Source organism: Podospora pseudocomata, assembly GCF_035222375.1.
Source record: "Podospora pseudocomata strain CBS 415.72m chromosome 2 map unlocalized CBS415.72m_2.2, whole genome shotgun sequence".
NCBI classification, from domain to species: Eukaryota; Fungi; Ascomycota; class Sordariomycetes; order Sordariales; family Podosporaceae; genus Podospora; species Podospora pseudocomata.
In genome coordinates, this window is record NW_026946366.1 from 2,486,930 (window position 1) to 2,504,271 (window position 17,342).

At 51.7% G+C, this 17,342-nt stretch overlaps 1 protein-coding gene across 1 annotated transcript; it reads left to right on the forward strand.

Annotated features, from left to right (window-relative positions):
- Nucleotides 1-633: 633 nt before the first annotated feature.
- QC762_211920 (uncharacterized protein) lies at nt 634-4,656 on the forward strand. Its single transcript, XM_062888088.1, has 3 exons — nt 634-2,149; nt 2,211-2,587; nt 2,639-4,656. The coding sequence occupies exons 1-3, from the start codon at nt 1,684-1,686 to the stop codon at nt 3,842-3,844; spliced, it is 2,049 nt and encodes a 682-aa protein (XP_062746288.1). The 5' UTR covers nt 634-1,683; the 3' UTR covers nt 3,845-4,656.
- The last annotated feature ends 12,686 nt before the right edge of the window (nt 4,657-17,342 follow it).

Below are 17,342 nucleotides of genomic sequence, written 5' to 3' on the forward strand. Positions count from 1 at the left end.
AGTCCCTTGTCGGGTGACACGAGGGTGATGGGATGACCGCAACCTGATACATGCTCTGCTTCAGGGGATGCGAGGGGTGGGTGACAACGGACGATGGTCGATGGAATTGAAAGAAGCTTTTATTGTGGGTGCTGAGGGGAGGAAACATAGGACAGATGGGACTGAGTGCATCGTTAAACCTTGATAGCTGGTGATGATCGATCGGGATCGATGTTGTGGTGGACTGATGCACTTTCATGACTGGCCTTGAGGACTGAGGTCAGTAAGAAGGCTCATTGCAAATGACAAAACTAGTGATGACTGAGACTGAATTGATATTATGCTAGGGTCTGTGGGCATGAAAAGCAAAGCAGTCTATCTTTGGACAGGCTGTATTGATGGTGGGAGGCTATCCAGAGAACAGGCTGGATGGGCCGTGAAGATCTCCAAGCAGTGGAAGGAGTGTCGTTGACTTGCACAGATCGCATGTCTCTCGGTTTGATCCGCAGCAGGGGTTGGCCCTGCCTTTTCAGGAGTCTTGGCATGTCACTCAAGAGCTGCGGGTGGTGGAGCTTTGACCAGTTTGCGGCTCTTGCGGCGACTCCGGATGGACCAGGGGGCCTCGCTAGTGCAGAAGACGAAACTGGGGGTTGTCACGAAACTGCCTCAACCCCACGTCGCGACAATGCCTCGCTGCACTCATCACAGCACAATTCGAGCTCTTTGCCCGCCCACAGCGAGAGAGTTGAGCTTGGGCCCCGAGCCGAATCAATGGCTTTCCTTTGCATCCCAGCACAGGGTGCTCGCTTTTGCCACGCCAAGGTTGCTATCACGACGAGCTCTGGAAGGCAAACACTGGATAGCAGCTCAAGTTCAGGTTGAGTTCTTCTGCCCCTACCTCAAGATACCATAGCTAGAAACAGTTCTCTAGGCAATGACTGGTCCCAACATCTCGATAAACGACCGTCTCTGTGGCCTCTGGGGGAAGACAATGACACCCTGAGCAGGATGGGATGGCCTCCCGTCTGGCCATCAGCCACCTTCAAGGGCCAAGATCGCTTTCTGCCTGAGCGGCCGCACTTGAGTTGCCATCTCTCCTGGGGATTTGAAGATGCCCAGCCTACACCCCTGCTCGGTTGTATCCTGTCCGGGAGGGGACCGTCCCAAGCTCTCGTCAACGTTTGCCGTCTCTTCGACAACCTGAACGGGAGAGCACATGGTGCTCTGTCCCCATTTTCATGCACCGATGTCTCCCCTTCAGCACCCTGCTTCTTCTGGAAGAGACCCGCGGTCTGCAAGTGTCTGTCTGCCGTTCTTTGCCTTGGTTGGATTGGCCCATTCATCAGCCCTGGTCCCTGTTTCTATTCCCAGTCGAGGGCAAGCAGCAAGTGCTGGGTGCTCAGGGACTGTTTCGTCTGGCCCGTGGTTGTGCTCAAGGTGTGCCCACCCCTGCCGAACAGACGGGCTTACGAGAGTGGAATGCGGGATGGCAGGATACCATTACACTCTTGCTTCATCCATCTGTTTGTCTTGATTTGTTCCTTTTTCTCCCCCTTCGCTTCTTCACCACACATCGGCCGGCGCCGTGTTTACGACCTCGACGACGTGGATTAGATGACTTAACGACGGACGGATTCAAGGGCACTGCTACGGCATTCTCGCCATCGCCGACCTCGTGGATAGACAGACACCGACAGAGCCCAAATGTCGCCACTCGCGTTGGTAGATGAGGTGATTGCCTCGTGGTTGCAGTCGCGGGACGACACGGGGACGATGCCGCAGAACAACTTCAACAGGACAGGAACCAACACCTTCCAGACGGCTCGGAACCAAACCACCACACAGCAGATGTTCTTCAACGAACTACGATTCGCCGCTGCCAGATCCATTCGAACATCGACCATCATTTTAGCTTCTTTTAATATTATTGCTTCTTTTGCGACCGCCGTGGGGATCCTGGTTGATTCGTATTTCAGGGAAAGGCGGAACAACAGGTCATACAGGTTCAAGCGGAATGGCTTCAACTTTGTGCCCGAAGGCGAGATCTATCCGCTCATTTTATCAATTGGAATTTTCATTCAAAGCTTGGTCTTTGCCGGCGCTCAGTCGACTGGCCTCGACGGACTTTTTGGCACGGGATGCACTATGATGGCATTGGTCATGTTGCCTGGTGAGAAGAAACCTTGGTCTCAGATGAGTAGGTTGGAATTACGCTTGCTGACATTTACCAGCTGTGTTCCTGGCGCCTTTTATTCAGCTTGTCTTTGGTGTAGAGTTGACGTTGAGGGCACTTCGAAAGGAGTTGTTTGCCCCACGGGGGAAATGGAATGTGTCGATTTGCTCAGCACTTGTTGGGCTGTTTACACTTGCCATGTTTCTGGTTGCCGACTTTGACCAGTCTCCAAACTTTTGCTTAACCTCGCTCTTTTGGTTTGTTGCTCACTACTCGACGGCATGCTTTGGGCTTCTGACGGCCATTGCCTCGGTACTTATTATCTGCACTGTGGTGATCTTCATCAAGCTACACAGCAGCATTCAGATCGAGGTGACAGCTCGCGTGGCGGCCTCGAGGATGGTTTATTACCTGGCATTGGGAGCCATCTCGATTGTAAGTTAATCCATGTGATTTTGATCAGAACCAGTTGCTCACCTCTATCAGTGCTTCATGTTGCCATATTTCTACGTTTTGACCTTTCTGAACCGGCGAGGCCAGAACAACAATTCTCTCAATCTTTCAATGGTTGCTGCGGTGGTGGCAAACATATCCGGACTCATGAATGGCGGGCTTTACCTGTTCTTGAAGTCAAACACCATTTCGACCATTGGACCTAGGGACAAAATCGGCGAGTACGAGAACCGCAGGGCCAGATACAAGATTGAGCGGCGCTATACCATGGACGACGCAGACTCGGAATTCGGATTCGATGAGGATTTCAAAAAATACAAGACGGCCGCTGATCTTCGCAGGATGGATAGCGAAGAGACTCTGACGGCCTACGAGAAAGAGGAGATGGTGGATGCTAAGAGCATGCGCAGCGTGAGGCCACCTTCCACCATCTACGGTCGACGAGGCCCTGCGTCCATTCGCTCCTTCCGCTCCAACAGATTGATGTCTGCGGCATCCAACGTGTTCATGCCGAAAGCGCCAGAACGAGCCCGTGTTTCGAACGCAGCCGGTGGGCACATGAGAAAGCGCTCCAACTACTCATTATTTCCTAACAAGAACTCCGGCGCCAAGTCGTCACTTACCTTCCTTCCTGCCACCACATACTCACCCAACAACAACGACAACCTCAAACCACCACCCTCGATGGGCAACCTTGCCGCCTTCCGCCACCGCAGAGACTCGTCTCTTATCTCATCAGCGACGGTTCAGATCGGACTCAGATTCTCCTCTGTCGACGATATCCCACCAGTAGCCCAAACAGTCGTCACAGTTCAGGACCCTCATGTGTACAACTTGGAGTGCCCCAACGTAGTCAAGGAGCTTCAAGCCAAGGGCATCAATGTTCAGCTCAAGCGTCCCGTGGGCTTGGACTCGGGAGCCTCGACACCAACCGGCTCGATGAAAGAAGGGTCTCCTACAAGTCCGGGCCGAAGTCCAGTCAAGGATGCGAAGATGAAGACGCTGCCGCCTGTGCCGAGACCCATGATTGACACCCAGTCTGTAACGCCGGCACCACCATCTCAGGAGATCACCCTGAGCCCCAGTGTCTACAGCCCACAAAGCCCCAGCAATGCCAAACTCGTCCCTCCAGCTAAGCCGGCTACCAACCCACGGAGTCCCCCGATGGTACCACCACCACGACGAACAGGCGAGACGACACCACCTCCTGTGGCGGATGGAAAGAATGCCTGGATATAGGACCAGTTACAAGAACAATAATGTGTGCGCGCGTGTGTGTCTTGTCAAGCATTTTCTGGTGTTGGAAGGTTAGCATAGGATGGTGTTGATGGATGGGTGTGTGCCATGCTATCATGATGGGTTCGGTGGGGGTGTACGAAGGTGGTGATGATGGTGATTTCTCTTTTCCATTCATTCATTCTAATCTTTTTAGAGAGATTTGCCAGGACGGGCATGGGATAGTTGTCTTTTTTCTTTATTTATATATACCAACCACGCGGTTGACACCGTACTCTTTTTTTTTCTAACTTTATATACCATTGAAATGACATGACATGCCTTGAGGGTGTCTATCATTTACTTTTTATCTGTCTACGTTTTCCGTCTCTGTTTTCATTGTGGTGCTGTCTTTGGTCTTTTTTCTTCTTTGCCTGGGGGGAGAAACGGGGTCTATATTTCATGAAGGCGTCTCTAAGATGGTGGGTGGCGTATGAGAGACGGCCTTTTGTGGGATACAATTATTGATACTGCACACAAGTTTAAGCACGTTACTTTCAGTGGTAAGATGAGGGAGGTGATGGGTGGGGAAAAGCAGGTCTTGGAGGCGAGTTGTGATGACTAGGAGGGGGGTTTGTTAGCAGGCATGTTGCCTTGGTGTGAGAGGGCTTGGTTGAGACGGTTATTGTAGGATTGAGAATAGGACAGGATGGATTATTCGGTCTATTGTCATCAGGTTAATACTTGACAGCATATCACTAGGCCTCAAGATTATGTTACATGCCGCAGACTTGCGTCGAGAACTTTGATCTTCCACATTCTGTTTTGAACTATAATGCCAGAGTCAAGAGCTCGGAAGACGACAACGGGAAGTACCTAGTAAGGACGTGAAAGCTGCATTATTATTTATGTGCCCATTGACACAGGTTGGACTATCACAGTCATGTGTGGGACTCAATCTCAGTTACTAAAGCGACGAACTATCGTGTTATTAGGAGCCATGTCTCGTTTCTCGGCTCGAGGCTCTCAATTCCTGAATACATGTCGAGACCTCGCTGTTTGTTATTTGTTTAGCGTCGAAGAGCCATTCCGGCAATTTAATTTGATGATTTTCAACGTAAGGATCCAGGTTTTGGAAAGATCTTCATATTGGGGCCCTTATTGTAGCATCAGGTAATTTCAAACAGAGTAACCTTTCACTTCAAAGTTCGAGGCTTGTGCTGATTTGCCAATAGAAATATCAGTTCCAAGTGGATATCAGGCTCGTGGGCAACATCATTCTTGTCCACGCACATAATAGATAGAGTTCTCCTTGATGACCGAATTTCCATGATTGTTGTTGACCAGAAAAGGGGTCATGGAAGCCGGGCAACTCCACCAAGCGGCATCGACGCCCAGCAACAGTGGCTGGCTGTAAGTCGAAACTTCCCGTCATCCTCTCCCTGCATATGACCGCTTGCCCCAAATTCCACGTATTCTAAATGCCCGTACCTATACATCGGTGCTAACCCCAAACTGAGCCCTGGGCGGGTTCCAAGACGGTAAGAGATGCACTCCATCGAGAGATCATACGACAAAAGTCCTCCAGATCGAGCATTCCAAGACTTCGAAGCCAAATTGGGATAGAACCCGCTGCCCCAAGAAAGGGGGTCAACAGCCTTGTTTATATTTCCAAACCGCTCCTGCAGACTCCTGCATTGAACCAGGCGTCAGGCTCTATGTACTCGAGGTACTTGACGCCACGAGCCCAACTACATCGACCTTTCAACCGCTTTCTCTCCCTTGAACAGGCGCTCAAACGTGCTCTCTCAACGGCCTACAAGCACATTACCTTAGTCCAAACCAAGGTGCGTTTTCCAGCAAGGCGGGTATGCACACCGTTGTGGTGTCTCAAGCCCCCTAAGGCTCGCCTCCCATCGTGACTGGACAGCCCAGTCAAAGCCCAAAAACTTGACAACTGACTAGTTAAGGGGGTGGCTTTCCATCTGTCATCTCTATCCGCGCGCGCCCGATGACCCGGCCGCACGCCCGCGGACCAAGGCTTCTCCCAACCAACCAGTTGGGCAGGACGTTTAACGCCGCGAAAGGTCGGGTGGAAGGAGTGCCCCTGGCTGCCAGTTATGAAGAGGAAACTACACGAAATGGAAATCGCGTCCCCTTGCATATCGGGCGCGAGATTTGCACACATAGCAACAAAAGCAAGACAGCAGTGAAATTTTGACGCGTTCTTTTTGCCTGCCACCAACCTAGATACTGAACAGACGGGACCGAGAAGTCACTGCGAGTATCAACACCGAACTGCTCCAAGTACCGGTCAAGCCTAGAATTGTGACCACCATCCAATGTGATGTGACCGGCAGTTCATCATGTCATGTCCTCAATGATGTGAATGATCCACGATGCAAAAAAAGTGACAACCACACAGGAAGCCTTACAACCAACTCTACCCGGTAACTCCCCCTCCCGAACCAAAAAAAACCAAGGCCTAGATCAAATAGACATCGACATCATCTCGTCGATCATGTTCCCAACTGCTCCTCTCCTCCTTCAACAAGGGTTACAACGTCGCACTCAAAAGCAAGCCACTATTGCCGGCTCCCCCCGCGATCCCTTCCGTCCTCTGTGCCACACACCTACCCACCCACCCGCGATATATGAGAAATCCAGACCCTTTCTTCAATCTTGTTCGACTGATGGACAAAGCCGATAAGGTAGACGAAATGGAATTTTTGGTCGCCGACCACTGCAGTTGCAAATCTTTGCATTTTTTTCCCCCTCATCGACAAGGCGGGCGGCTTGCAGCATGCGTTACCACCCACACATCACCACCACCACCACCACCACCACCACATTTCCATTTTCCATTCTTCCCCTCCCACTTCCCTTGTCCCCCTCTTCTCCTCTCTACTCAGATCCTTGAGGAAGTAGATAGGTAGAGTAGGATTCAGATCAAGACAAGGCAACCAAATCGTGCCCATCTTTTCACCACGGAGTTTACCGCCTCTTCCTCGAGGTAGTGTAGGTAGGCACCTGTATCCCATCCTGTCTAGCCTTCCCAACCGCACGCCGAGAGAAACGATCAAAAAGCAAAACGAAACAAAAAGCGGCGTTTTTTAAACGCCCTACCTTCCACGTCAAAAAACAGGGGTCGCCAGTACGAAGGATCTCATCGGATTGGTCTGTTGCTTCACCCACCCCTCAAAAGTACCGTCACCAAAATCTAGACCTTCTTTCCTACATCTGCCCGCGCATTGGGACGATTCCTGTCTCGTCCTAGCGGAGAGGCGGTGATGGCATGATTTATAAGTCCCAAAATGCCGGGTCGGCCGCTAATGGTTTCTTGTCGGGAAACATGGGGAGATGGTGGTTAAGATGAGCAGCCAAAGTTGGCAAGGGATGGGAGAAACAAACAAACGGTGAGAGAGACATTTCTCCATATGTACCCCTATTTTTGACGATGAGACGGAAACATCTCCGGATACCTACCCAACGAGATGTTGAGAACAGACGGGTCTGTGAGTACACGATGTACAATGCCCTATCCCAATTCCAAACACATGGCTTTTCACTCCTGCCTTGCATAGCATAGAATCGGCAGTGGACATCAGTAGTCTCAAAACTTTGTTCATCTCTTCTAGCCTTATTGCCTCCGAAGCCCAAAACCGATGATGCACGTTCTGAAGAAAGTGATGAGGCTCGACCACCACCACCGCCATCCCTACTAGCAAACCACGGTGCCACGTTGTCCGTTGTCCCCCCGCCATCAAAGCGTTCCCTAGATAGCCTTGTGGGGTTTGGTTGGGGTTCGCAAGATATCAAATCACGGCAAAGTTTTCAAAATTCTCTCTGCACCCCATGTTGCGAAAATGCTAGCTCGCGCAACCGATAAAACTCACCCCATTTTCTTCCATTCGTGGCCCGTCCCACTTCCCATTCGGGAAACTCGGCCGGGTTTGTTGCAAGCTGATGAGCATGCGACTAGCAAATGGTTGGGTTAGTTTTGCGTGAGCGGTTGGTGGGAGAGTAACCTCACCAGAGGTAACTGCCGGGGGATCGACAAGTACCTCTCCTAAGTAAGGTAACTAGGACGCCATCGAATCGCAAATTCCAATCTGTCGGGTGGTGCAGAGAACAAGGGTTGATTAGAAAAGAGAAGAAAAAACAAAATGCCATGCCGTGATGCTGCTGCTGCGGCGGCGGCGGGGTCTAATCCAAAGGTCCAGATTCCCGGAATTTGTTGCTTGTCACCACCTTGTTGACCTTCAACAAAGCTGCAGGCGAGAGATCTCTGGACGCCTCTTTCTGTCCCCCTCCCTCCCTCGCCTAAAATGTCTCGAGTTTTGTTTTCTGCCGGTAAGGCAAGGACCCTGAAAAAACGCCACAGACAAACAGAGAGAGATAATCAGATGGTTAATAGCATCTCGGAGGTCTTGCCCGTCTGGAAATTCAAGTCATGTCCGGCATCATATAGTGTTACAAAACTGACATGAATATCAATAATCCATAATATGCAACAACAACTGTAAGACACCGTCGTCCCGGTGCAGTTGAGTTGCAAGCAGCAACCCGGAACATTCCCACTTTCAACCCTCCCCTCCCGGTGTTGTTGTGCAAGTCAAAGAAAGAGAGAGAAATGGTTCATGTCAGTACCCGCGTCAAATTGATTTTGTTTCCCGTAATCCTGGTTCCCTTGGGAGGAACAGCAATCGTCTCGTCAAATCGTCAAAATCATACCAACTCATCATATTTCCCCCCCAAGTCATTCCTGCTTTTATTTTTGGCCTCTCCCAATGGTGTGTGTGCGTCGCGCGGCACTGAAAGGAAGATCCCGAACCACTCTCCCGGGACACACAACGCAAAAAAAAAAAAAAAAGGCCTCTCCCTTCTTTTCCCCCCTGCCCTCATCTTGTCTGTTCTCTTGTCACCTGCCTAATCGGGACAAATCAGGGACCCAAGGACCATGGTGATGGCGCCTCAAGCGCGCGCGCGCCGCCGGGGTAGGGAAAAGCCAGATCTTTGGTTCCGATCCCCCCACCCAAAACACCACCCCCAAGATTGTGTTTTGTTGTGAGGTGAAGCATGACGAAACCCCCCCGCTCCCATGGGAGGAGCGAAATGAAATGCTACCTCATCTTCCACGACAACAACAAGGCAAGAATGATGGGGGTTATTTCTGCGCGCGCACATACTGCGCGTGGAATCCAGGGTCCTGTCATCAGTGCTGTGTGTGGGAATCGATCAAAACCGCATGTCCGCGATCCCAATACAGGTATCTTTGTTGTTGTAACCATGGATATAGGTTCGTCAGTCAATCGTGTGATAACCCCCCCTTCCCCTCCCGTCCCTCTCCGTACCTAAACACCCAAACACCAGGATAATCCCATCTTCTGCTCATATTAATTGGCCTGGGTCCCGAGAACAAGTCAAATCCCAATTAACTAATGAGCCCCCAGTCTGTATCTCAATCGCGGCTCTCCACAGAGATGACATCGTGGCATCTTGGCACTGTTTCCAGGCCCCCTGCCATCATCCAGTTATCCCTTCTCTTGGGCCCGCTTGTTTTTACCGAAGTTTTAATGTTTTTGTTTTTGGCACACTCACGTTCATGCGTTTTCCATCTTGTCGTTACAAAACCAAAATGCATGGAACTTTGAAAAGCGCGGCCCCCTGGTTCATCATGTTATCTGGCCCGAGCCCAAAAGACACAGAAGCGTCTGCAACCTCGTCATCGAAAAACTAATAATAACGTACCGAGAAATGTGTGTGCTGTGTGTGTGCAGAATGTGCAAGACATGATGTGGCAAGAAATACGAAGCGAAAACTTCCTAGACATTCTACCTCATGGCTGGCAAAACAGGCCAAGCAAGGAGGGATGAATCGTCATGATCCGCGCGGGGGAAACCAAGAGGAGGTGTGGTGTTGAGAGCCCGCGGTCTGGAACACCTCTCACAAAACTTCGCTTGATAATATCACCCAGTGAGTGCCCACCTTCAGCACCACCCTTTCCCTTCGCTCGCTTGTTGAGGGAAATATCAAGGCCACCCATCCATCCATCTGTCAAGGGTGGGCGAGCGAGGAAAGTGGTCCCGTGTTGCAACCAAGGCGGCGCTGCTTGTGCCGCCGCTGCGAGAACTGGGCGAGTAGTGAGGTCCTGCCCGCAAGCACCGTACTGTACTATATATTAACCGCATGTTATGATCCGCAGGACAGCGATGCCCACGCCCATGTCAATGTCGATGGGGGTATGGGTGGTGCCGCCCAATACCACCTCCTGATAGAAAATGCGTGTGACACTTCGAGTGAGATATCCATGGGAAGCGACTCGTCAATCAATCACGGACGGGAAGGGGGAGAGTCTCATCGCATTTCTCCAAACTCGTATCTTTCATTCACCTTGTTCGCTGGCTGCCAGATAGCAAGTGTGGTGCGCGCCCCTGTTCAAGAACGCCGCCGGGCCCGAGCCTCAACCCTTTTCCCCCGCTATCATCGGCTAGTTCTTAACTTCCTCTGAGGGGACGATGGGCCCAGAACCCTAGTGGGCGATGATGGTGAGTGATGGCTGCTGTTGATAGGCTGCGTCGAGATAAGCATACCGGAAACTTGGCGTTCCGGGGCAAGGTCCAGCGAATATGACCCCCCGTCCCTGTCTAGCTCGACTAGTTCACCACATTTCCCTTTTTGAACGAGGCGCTAGATCGACAAGCGGGATGGCGCCTTCAGGCGTCTCTTGGGGCCCATCACGGACCTCATCTCGTCCAAAGACACCCAGCAGCATGTCGTCGTCGCAGGAAAAACCAGTCACCATCGTGGACACAACATCTGCTAGGAACTCCATGGTCTGTAAAATGCTGTGTTCCCGTGAAACCAAATCTCGCTCGCCCATAATAGTGTGAAATCGTATAGTGTCTTGACCTTGGAATTAATTGACGGACCCTTGCATCTTGTCGCCAAATTTAGGACCACAGTTACATCGGACAGCAGACCTTCACTGCCCCAACCTTGTCCACCACCGTCACCGTGCGGGCCGCTGTTTAAACTCCGACCAAGGTGTGAGCATCATCATCACCACCCACCTTCTTTCCTGCGGTGCGGGGGTATTGGTAGCGGCCGTCAGGTGGCACGACATGTTTGAACACTTGGCCGCTTGACATGCCCGGTTTCTCGTTACCTCGCAGCGTTCCAGCGATGCGGGCATGCGTCAAAGGCTCTGCATCGGAAAAAGGCCTTTCTTCAAGTGCTTTCAGTCGAGTGTCATGCAAACTGCACCACCCCGAGCCTCGCAGTATCGGTTGAATGCGGCAACAATTGTCTTTGATGGCCATTTCCAACCCTCGATTGGCTCCCACCACCCTCGGTGTGCCCGCCGTGTGGTCGTAGTAGGTGAGTCGAAATATTGATTTGACGGCGGGTTCTGGAAATTGATATTGGTGACGGGAGGTCCTCTTGGCGGGGTTCAACGTGCAGCAAGACGGCGCCTGCGACGGTCTGTCTTTGCGCCTGTGAGAACGCCGCTACCCTACGCCATCCCATAGCCATATGCCGGACTGTTGACCGATGTGGCGCTTTGTTTGCCACAGGATGAAGCCACTGTGACTGTCCTCTGAACTTTGCTGGATAGCGTTTGACCAGCGAATGGGAAACCATCGGGGAAAGACATGATATGTTTTCCTGTTCTCTCCTGGACGCCGATGGTCGGCGATTGGTCACACATGTCACCAGTTCTGACCATGAAATATGAGGTCTGGGTGATATTACCCAACTTATCAGGCCTCATGCGAACGGAACTTGCCGGTTAGGAAGGTCACTGTCCTCTCTTTCGAACACTGTGTTGCAGCATGGCGGATCTTGGTAAATGAGGGTTCAACCTCAGATGTATCTTGAGACGTGGCTCGCGTCCTACAGACGACAAGTGTCGCAGGAGATTTGACTCTGATTTATCATGTTGTTAGTGGAGAGAGACATAGGAACTTTGCTAAACTATGTCTGAGTAGTTGCTGTCTGGACACTGAAGTTGTCCTGTCGAAAGTGTTCATGCAGTCCAAGCGGTTGAGGGAACACAAACTTACTAGTCTGTATTTGGACTAGCCCGATAATAAGCTCGTTTACATTTTCTACTTTTGTTTTATGCTGGTCGGTCACTGCCGCGATCTCACAGGGGTCGTCTGGAAAGTTTGGAGATCTGCAGCTAAGTGGACAGGGGCCAACACAAAAGATCTCTCTTTGGGACTTCGTTGTTGTGTATCAAGGAGCTTTCAAGCGGGGTTGTTTAGACTTTGACCGTAATAACTCGAAGACTACCGGAACGAAGCCCGAGCTTGACTCTTGACCGAAGACTGGACAAGATGGACGGTGCCTGCAAGCTGTCTGTCATGACGTGAGGTAGTCTGCTCGCTTCGTGTGCACTGACGAATGAGCACTGACGAATGAGCGCTGATCGGTGGTTGCTTGGAATGGCCGGTCTGTCTTTCTGGACACCGGCGGTGGGTTGCCGGAGCCTGGTGGGATGAAGCGGCCGGAGTCGGTCCGTTGTCAGCCGGGCCGGCGAGGGTTTTGTCCTTGTTCTCGGATCCGGTCCGGGATGGACAACCATCTCAACGCCACCATGCATTCCACTGCAGGTGCAATTCTGCTCTCGAATTTTGGGGAGCGAATTGCTCTTTTCGTTCAGTCTTGGTCCATACCCAGTTGGTCGAGATGGCGTAAATGATTGGGGGCTGTCCTCTGCTGTCACCATCTTGGAGGGGCACGAGGGGGTGACGGTTTGTGGTTGATGTGTGTGTCCCAGTCAAGTGGGGTGGCCGGCAGAGGGCCAGGCTCTGGGCGCTGTCTGGGCGATCTCCGCATGGCTTGATTTGACTGGAGATGCACACCGCTCGGGGAGGCCGCCTTGGCAGGACCCAGAGAGGAAAACGCGGCGTGCACGGGCCAAATGGTTTCTCCGCTTGCTTCATGTCCGAAGGTCGGCATCGCGAACACGTTGTCGTCGCCGGCGTTATGATGGGATGGGTTACGACTGCTTGAGAGATGGAGAATATCAATAGTCTGCCTTGCCAGTGATCTTTCTTGCAGCGGGAAGCTCCCGAAACCGTCCCCAGAGCCTTGCAGAGGTCAACATGAAACTGCCCAGCAGGCCTGTCGCACTGGTTGCCCAAAATGGCTTCGAGATGTCATTAGATCAGTGTTCGAACGAGAGTGGATGAAAGGGTGAGAGGGTGCTGCCGCGGGTAGGGTTGCGTTGCGTTGCGATGATGCGCTGGGGAATCAACACAAAACTCTTCTGCCAGGGTTCCTGACGACATTGAGAACATGGATGCAGCTGTGGAGATTGACGTGCGAAGTACCTCAGGGCTTGGTCGAAGTACCTGTGGAACCAGGGTAGTGTATTACATAAGGTAAGGTGTGAGTTGGCGGGTTCTCTTCTGAAAACCGCGCACAGCAAATCGAATGGTGGTCCACTCGCAGCATCACTGGGCTCAGCCCTATCACTGTTCCCAGATCGAGAAAGATGTTGCAAGATTTCAGCCACGCATCGGTTTCTATGTAAGGTATGTTGGCACCGACGTTTCGAACACGTCGATATCAGTCTTCACCTGCGCGTTGGAAGCTCTACATTTCCAACTTGGATTAACAAGGTGAGCAGCTCAAGCCTATCGCCACGTTTCCGAGCAGGATGGATGTTCCCCCGTCAGTTTGGCGCTAGACAGGCATCATTGCCGACTGCCCGGGGGATGAGCACATTAAAATCTGATGAACGACTGCTCTGACCGCTCCCTGACATTGATTATTATCACTATTATTCGTACCCACCTGTTGAAAACTTGAGTCGAGGGATGTTCAAAGGTAAAATCTCTCATTATCAACAAAAGTCGTTGGTGAGAATCCTGCGGCGTGGGACTCTTGTCTCTTCGGGTGAATTCATCCGAATCTTACTGTCGTATGGCTACGTGCCCGGCCTGCTGTGCCAACAAGAGGCATCATGCACCCCCATGTTGCACTCCAGATGGACTTGATTGTAGAATCAAGAAATCTTTATTCAGCGAAACTTCGAGGGTACTCGCGGCTCTGCTGCAGTGCGTTTGGCTGCCCTTGAGCTGGCGCTTGTTGGCCGACATTAAACTGCTCCAGGCCTGATGTGTCGAGACCCAAGGGACGAGAAACGAGAAAAAGAAAACAAGCCACTCCCCTATTTCCTACAGATCGTGGACATTCGTTGGGTCCAATCAGATTGCAGGATTACATTGGCATTAACATGCACCACTGCATGGCATGGACCCTGTGTGCCGCATTCAGTGACGGGACTTGTTTGGCACCACCGCAACCACCAACCAAGCATCAAGTCATGGACTGCCAGAGGTCTTGAATCATCGTCGAGATGTCTGACCTCTCTGCCAGGAACCAACGTCAGCCTCTGCGTGTCCAAAGCCGTAGTGCGGCAGGGACTCGGGCTCACTGCCGGCGGGGGTGGCGGAGCGAAGCATGGTTCGCTAACAGCCGTTTGACTGAAATAGACCAACAAGTCTGGGCACGGCATGGCACTGGATGATGGCATGAAGTGAGTGGTGATGCTTCTGCCAGTGTTTCGGATGGAAGAGAAGATTGGAAAGATACGAACTGAATAGGGCCTGAGACGGGCGTGTGGTAGAGCCTCGACTGTGCCATCGCGAGGCCTCGAATACATGAGAGCATGTCGGCTTCGCATCGCTCATTGGCCGAGTCCATCCACACAAAACGTTGGAGCGTAGACGCACTCCGAAGGGCTGCTTGCTTCGACCCAAGCCTGTGACTGAACCCCACGATTGGGACCTGGTGGTGGCTCTCACGCGAGGTGGCGCCAAAGCTTGGCAGGAAGTTGTACATTTGCAGTCAGGTTATCTGATCTCACCACGCTTCGATAGGAACTGCACCTGTACTCGTATCCGTGATAGCTATGGTGGATGAACGGATTCTTTCAGACACCGAACCAGCAAAACACAATAGACTATGCCTGAGAGCACCACCGACTAGAGCCAGGCAATCCGAGCCTGCGGGTGCTTGCATACACGTAGGCAGACGACTTTGACAAATGGAGTCCGCTTATTACTGCCTTGGAAATGGAGTTTATGAGCTAATACTGTCGCAGTCGGTAACGTTAGCAGGAGATGTTGCCTCGAACAAACCCACCCTGTTGGTATCTATCTAGAAACATAGACAGAACGACACACCGGGCGCGATGAGGTCCTTCCTACATGGATCGTTTGGAATGAAATTCAAGCGTATGTAGAATATCTGTACGTCGACCGGTGTCACAGCATTGTCTCTGCTTTGACTGGTCCCGACTCCAAGGGTAGCACCGCCCCCGAAGCCGTGTCTTTTTTTGGATTTTACCTTTTTGAAGCTCCCCCACAGTTCCGGGAGAGACACAGGTCCCGCCCCGCCCGTTAGCCGTAAAGAAGCCAATAAGCCACGGAATGGTGGATCATGCCGACTCAGCCACGCCAAGACCTCTTTGGGCATCATTGGAACTTTGAGGTTTCTCCAACAATTTGATCTCTTTTGCAGGACTGGCACTTTAACGTCGACGTCTGCAATAGTACCAACAACCGGGAATCACCCGGCAGCATTCAAGTGATATGAAGGTTGATGGGAATATGACAGGAATATAGCTAATGAGCATGTATTTACTACGTAGCACATGCCATCTCCAAATAAGCAGGGCGAAACATCAGGGTCCTATGCACTTCTCACATTGACAACCGACTCTCTTTCCCTGCTTCGGCTCCTCGATCCACAACAGCTTCCGGTACATTCTTTATCAGAGACACTGTGCCGCTTTCCGCTGGCCCCGAATGGTCCTGATGTCTGAGGCCCTTCGTTCGTCCCGACTTGCATCATAGAGTGCCGTGTTACTTGGCTTTGCACCGATTGTGATGGTCCACCAGAAGGAGATCCAGTGGGTCGCCCCGGATTACCGGTTGTGCAACTCAATGCAGAGATACATACAAATTATCAATTTCGCGCTCCCGCATCGTGCATCGCTTCATCAACGGCCACTGCTGTCGCTGTTGTTGGAAAAGCGAATGTGATCTTGGCACCGATATGTCATCTTTGATACCACATTACACTTTTACGCTAAAAAGCTTGGCTTAAACAAACATGGCGGGTGATGCTGATCAAACAGTGTCAATTGGTCGCCCCCAGTCCACAGTACCAAACTACAGAATCTTGCTCTGTTCTGTTCCCGAGTCTGGATTTCTAGTGTTCATCGCCGGGCATTCTCCGATCAAACGAAACACAGGACAATGCATTAGAGAAGGACAGCAACACGTGTTCGGCAAGACAGACAGGCACGGACAAATTATCCACTGGATGGGATACGGAGATGGAAAATGATGGGTTCCGCAGCCGGCAACATGGCTGCTCGTACTGCTGCCATTTTGACCAAGCCGTCGCACCCGCATTATCCGAACTCTCATTTGTTTTTGGTGGACCATCTGATTTCTTGCGGGTTGAGACCAAGACCGTGACATCTCCGCGCCGGCGCCGGATCTATGTACGAGCCCGCAGGTTTTTCCCTGATACTTACGTCGTTCACCTTGACCACCCTCGGCCGAACGAACACGAGCCTCGGATGGGTTCGACCTCTCCTTTTTCTCGCCCTGACGGGACATGCAACATGCTTGCATCATACAACACAACTTCGGGCTTCACCCACGGGAATTGTTCATGGTAGCTATATGTCATAAGGTAGCATCTTTCCAAAGTTCCGGCTTCGGTTTGACAGGCGGCCAACAGGTGGAAGAAAAGGACAAGAAAAAAAGATGACATGGCACGAAACAACAAGAACAACAACAACACGAGGGCACCGGAACACATGCCGATTCCCTGCAGGACAAGATCTTTCTAGTAATAACTAGTAGAACTGTTTACTGTTGGCTTCAACGGTCCCCAGTTGGAAAAGGCCCAAGTCAAGTCATGGGATGCCAAGAGCCACTGTGCACACCCACGCAGGACATCACATACGTCAAGCCACGATTTGCTGCACAAAAAGTTGTACACTCTCCTCCCCTCCTTTTTGGCAGGACAGCTCTGCCTAATGCGGGTGCAGATAAGGCTGTGCACTTTATTTCGAGCGTGCACAGCACATTGCACATCACACACGTCTGAGCTTCCCATTGGCTGCTCAGGGCGGTCAAGCCACTATGTACATGTTCGAAGGGCAGCTAAATCATCGGACGGCCGGAGGGGTAAGAATGCGCAGCAGCTACCCGCACCGCAGCACAGCACAGCACAAAGAGGGATGGAGTAAAAATATCTTTTTTCTTCTTCTCTTGCTGGATGGATTCGGAGTAGTTGACGTCTTTTCTACATGCTGCGATACACCGGGACCTGCGGCACGGCCAGAGCCTCCACAATATCACGGCACTTGTGGTGATAACCTCTCGTGGGTCAGATCGCGAATCGTGTTCGCAGCCAAAGGTTCACTTCGGAGCCACCAGAATTCTGCAATACCGGTGATGGCGTTTTTCGCTCTTTGCCGGTTGCC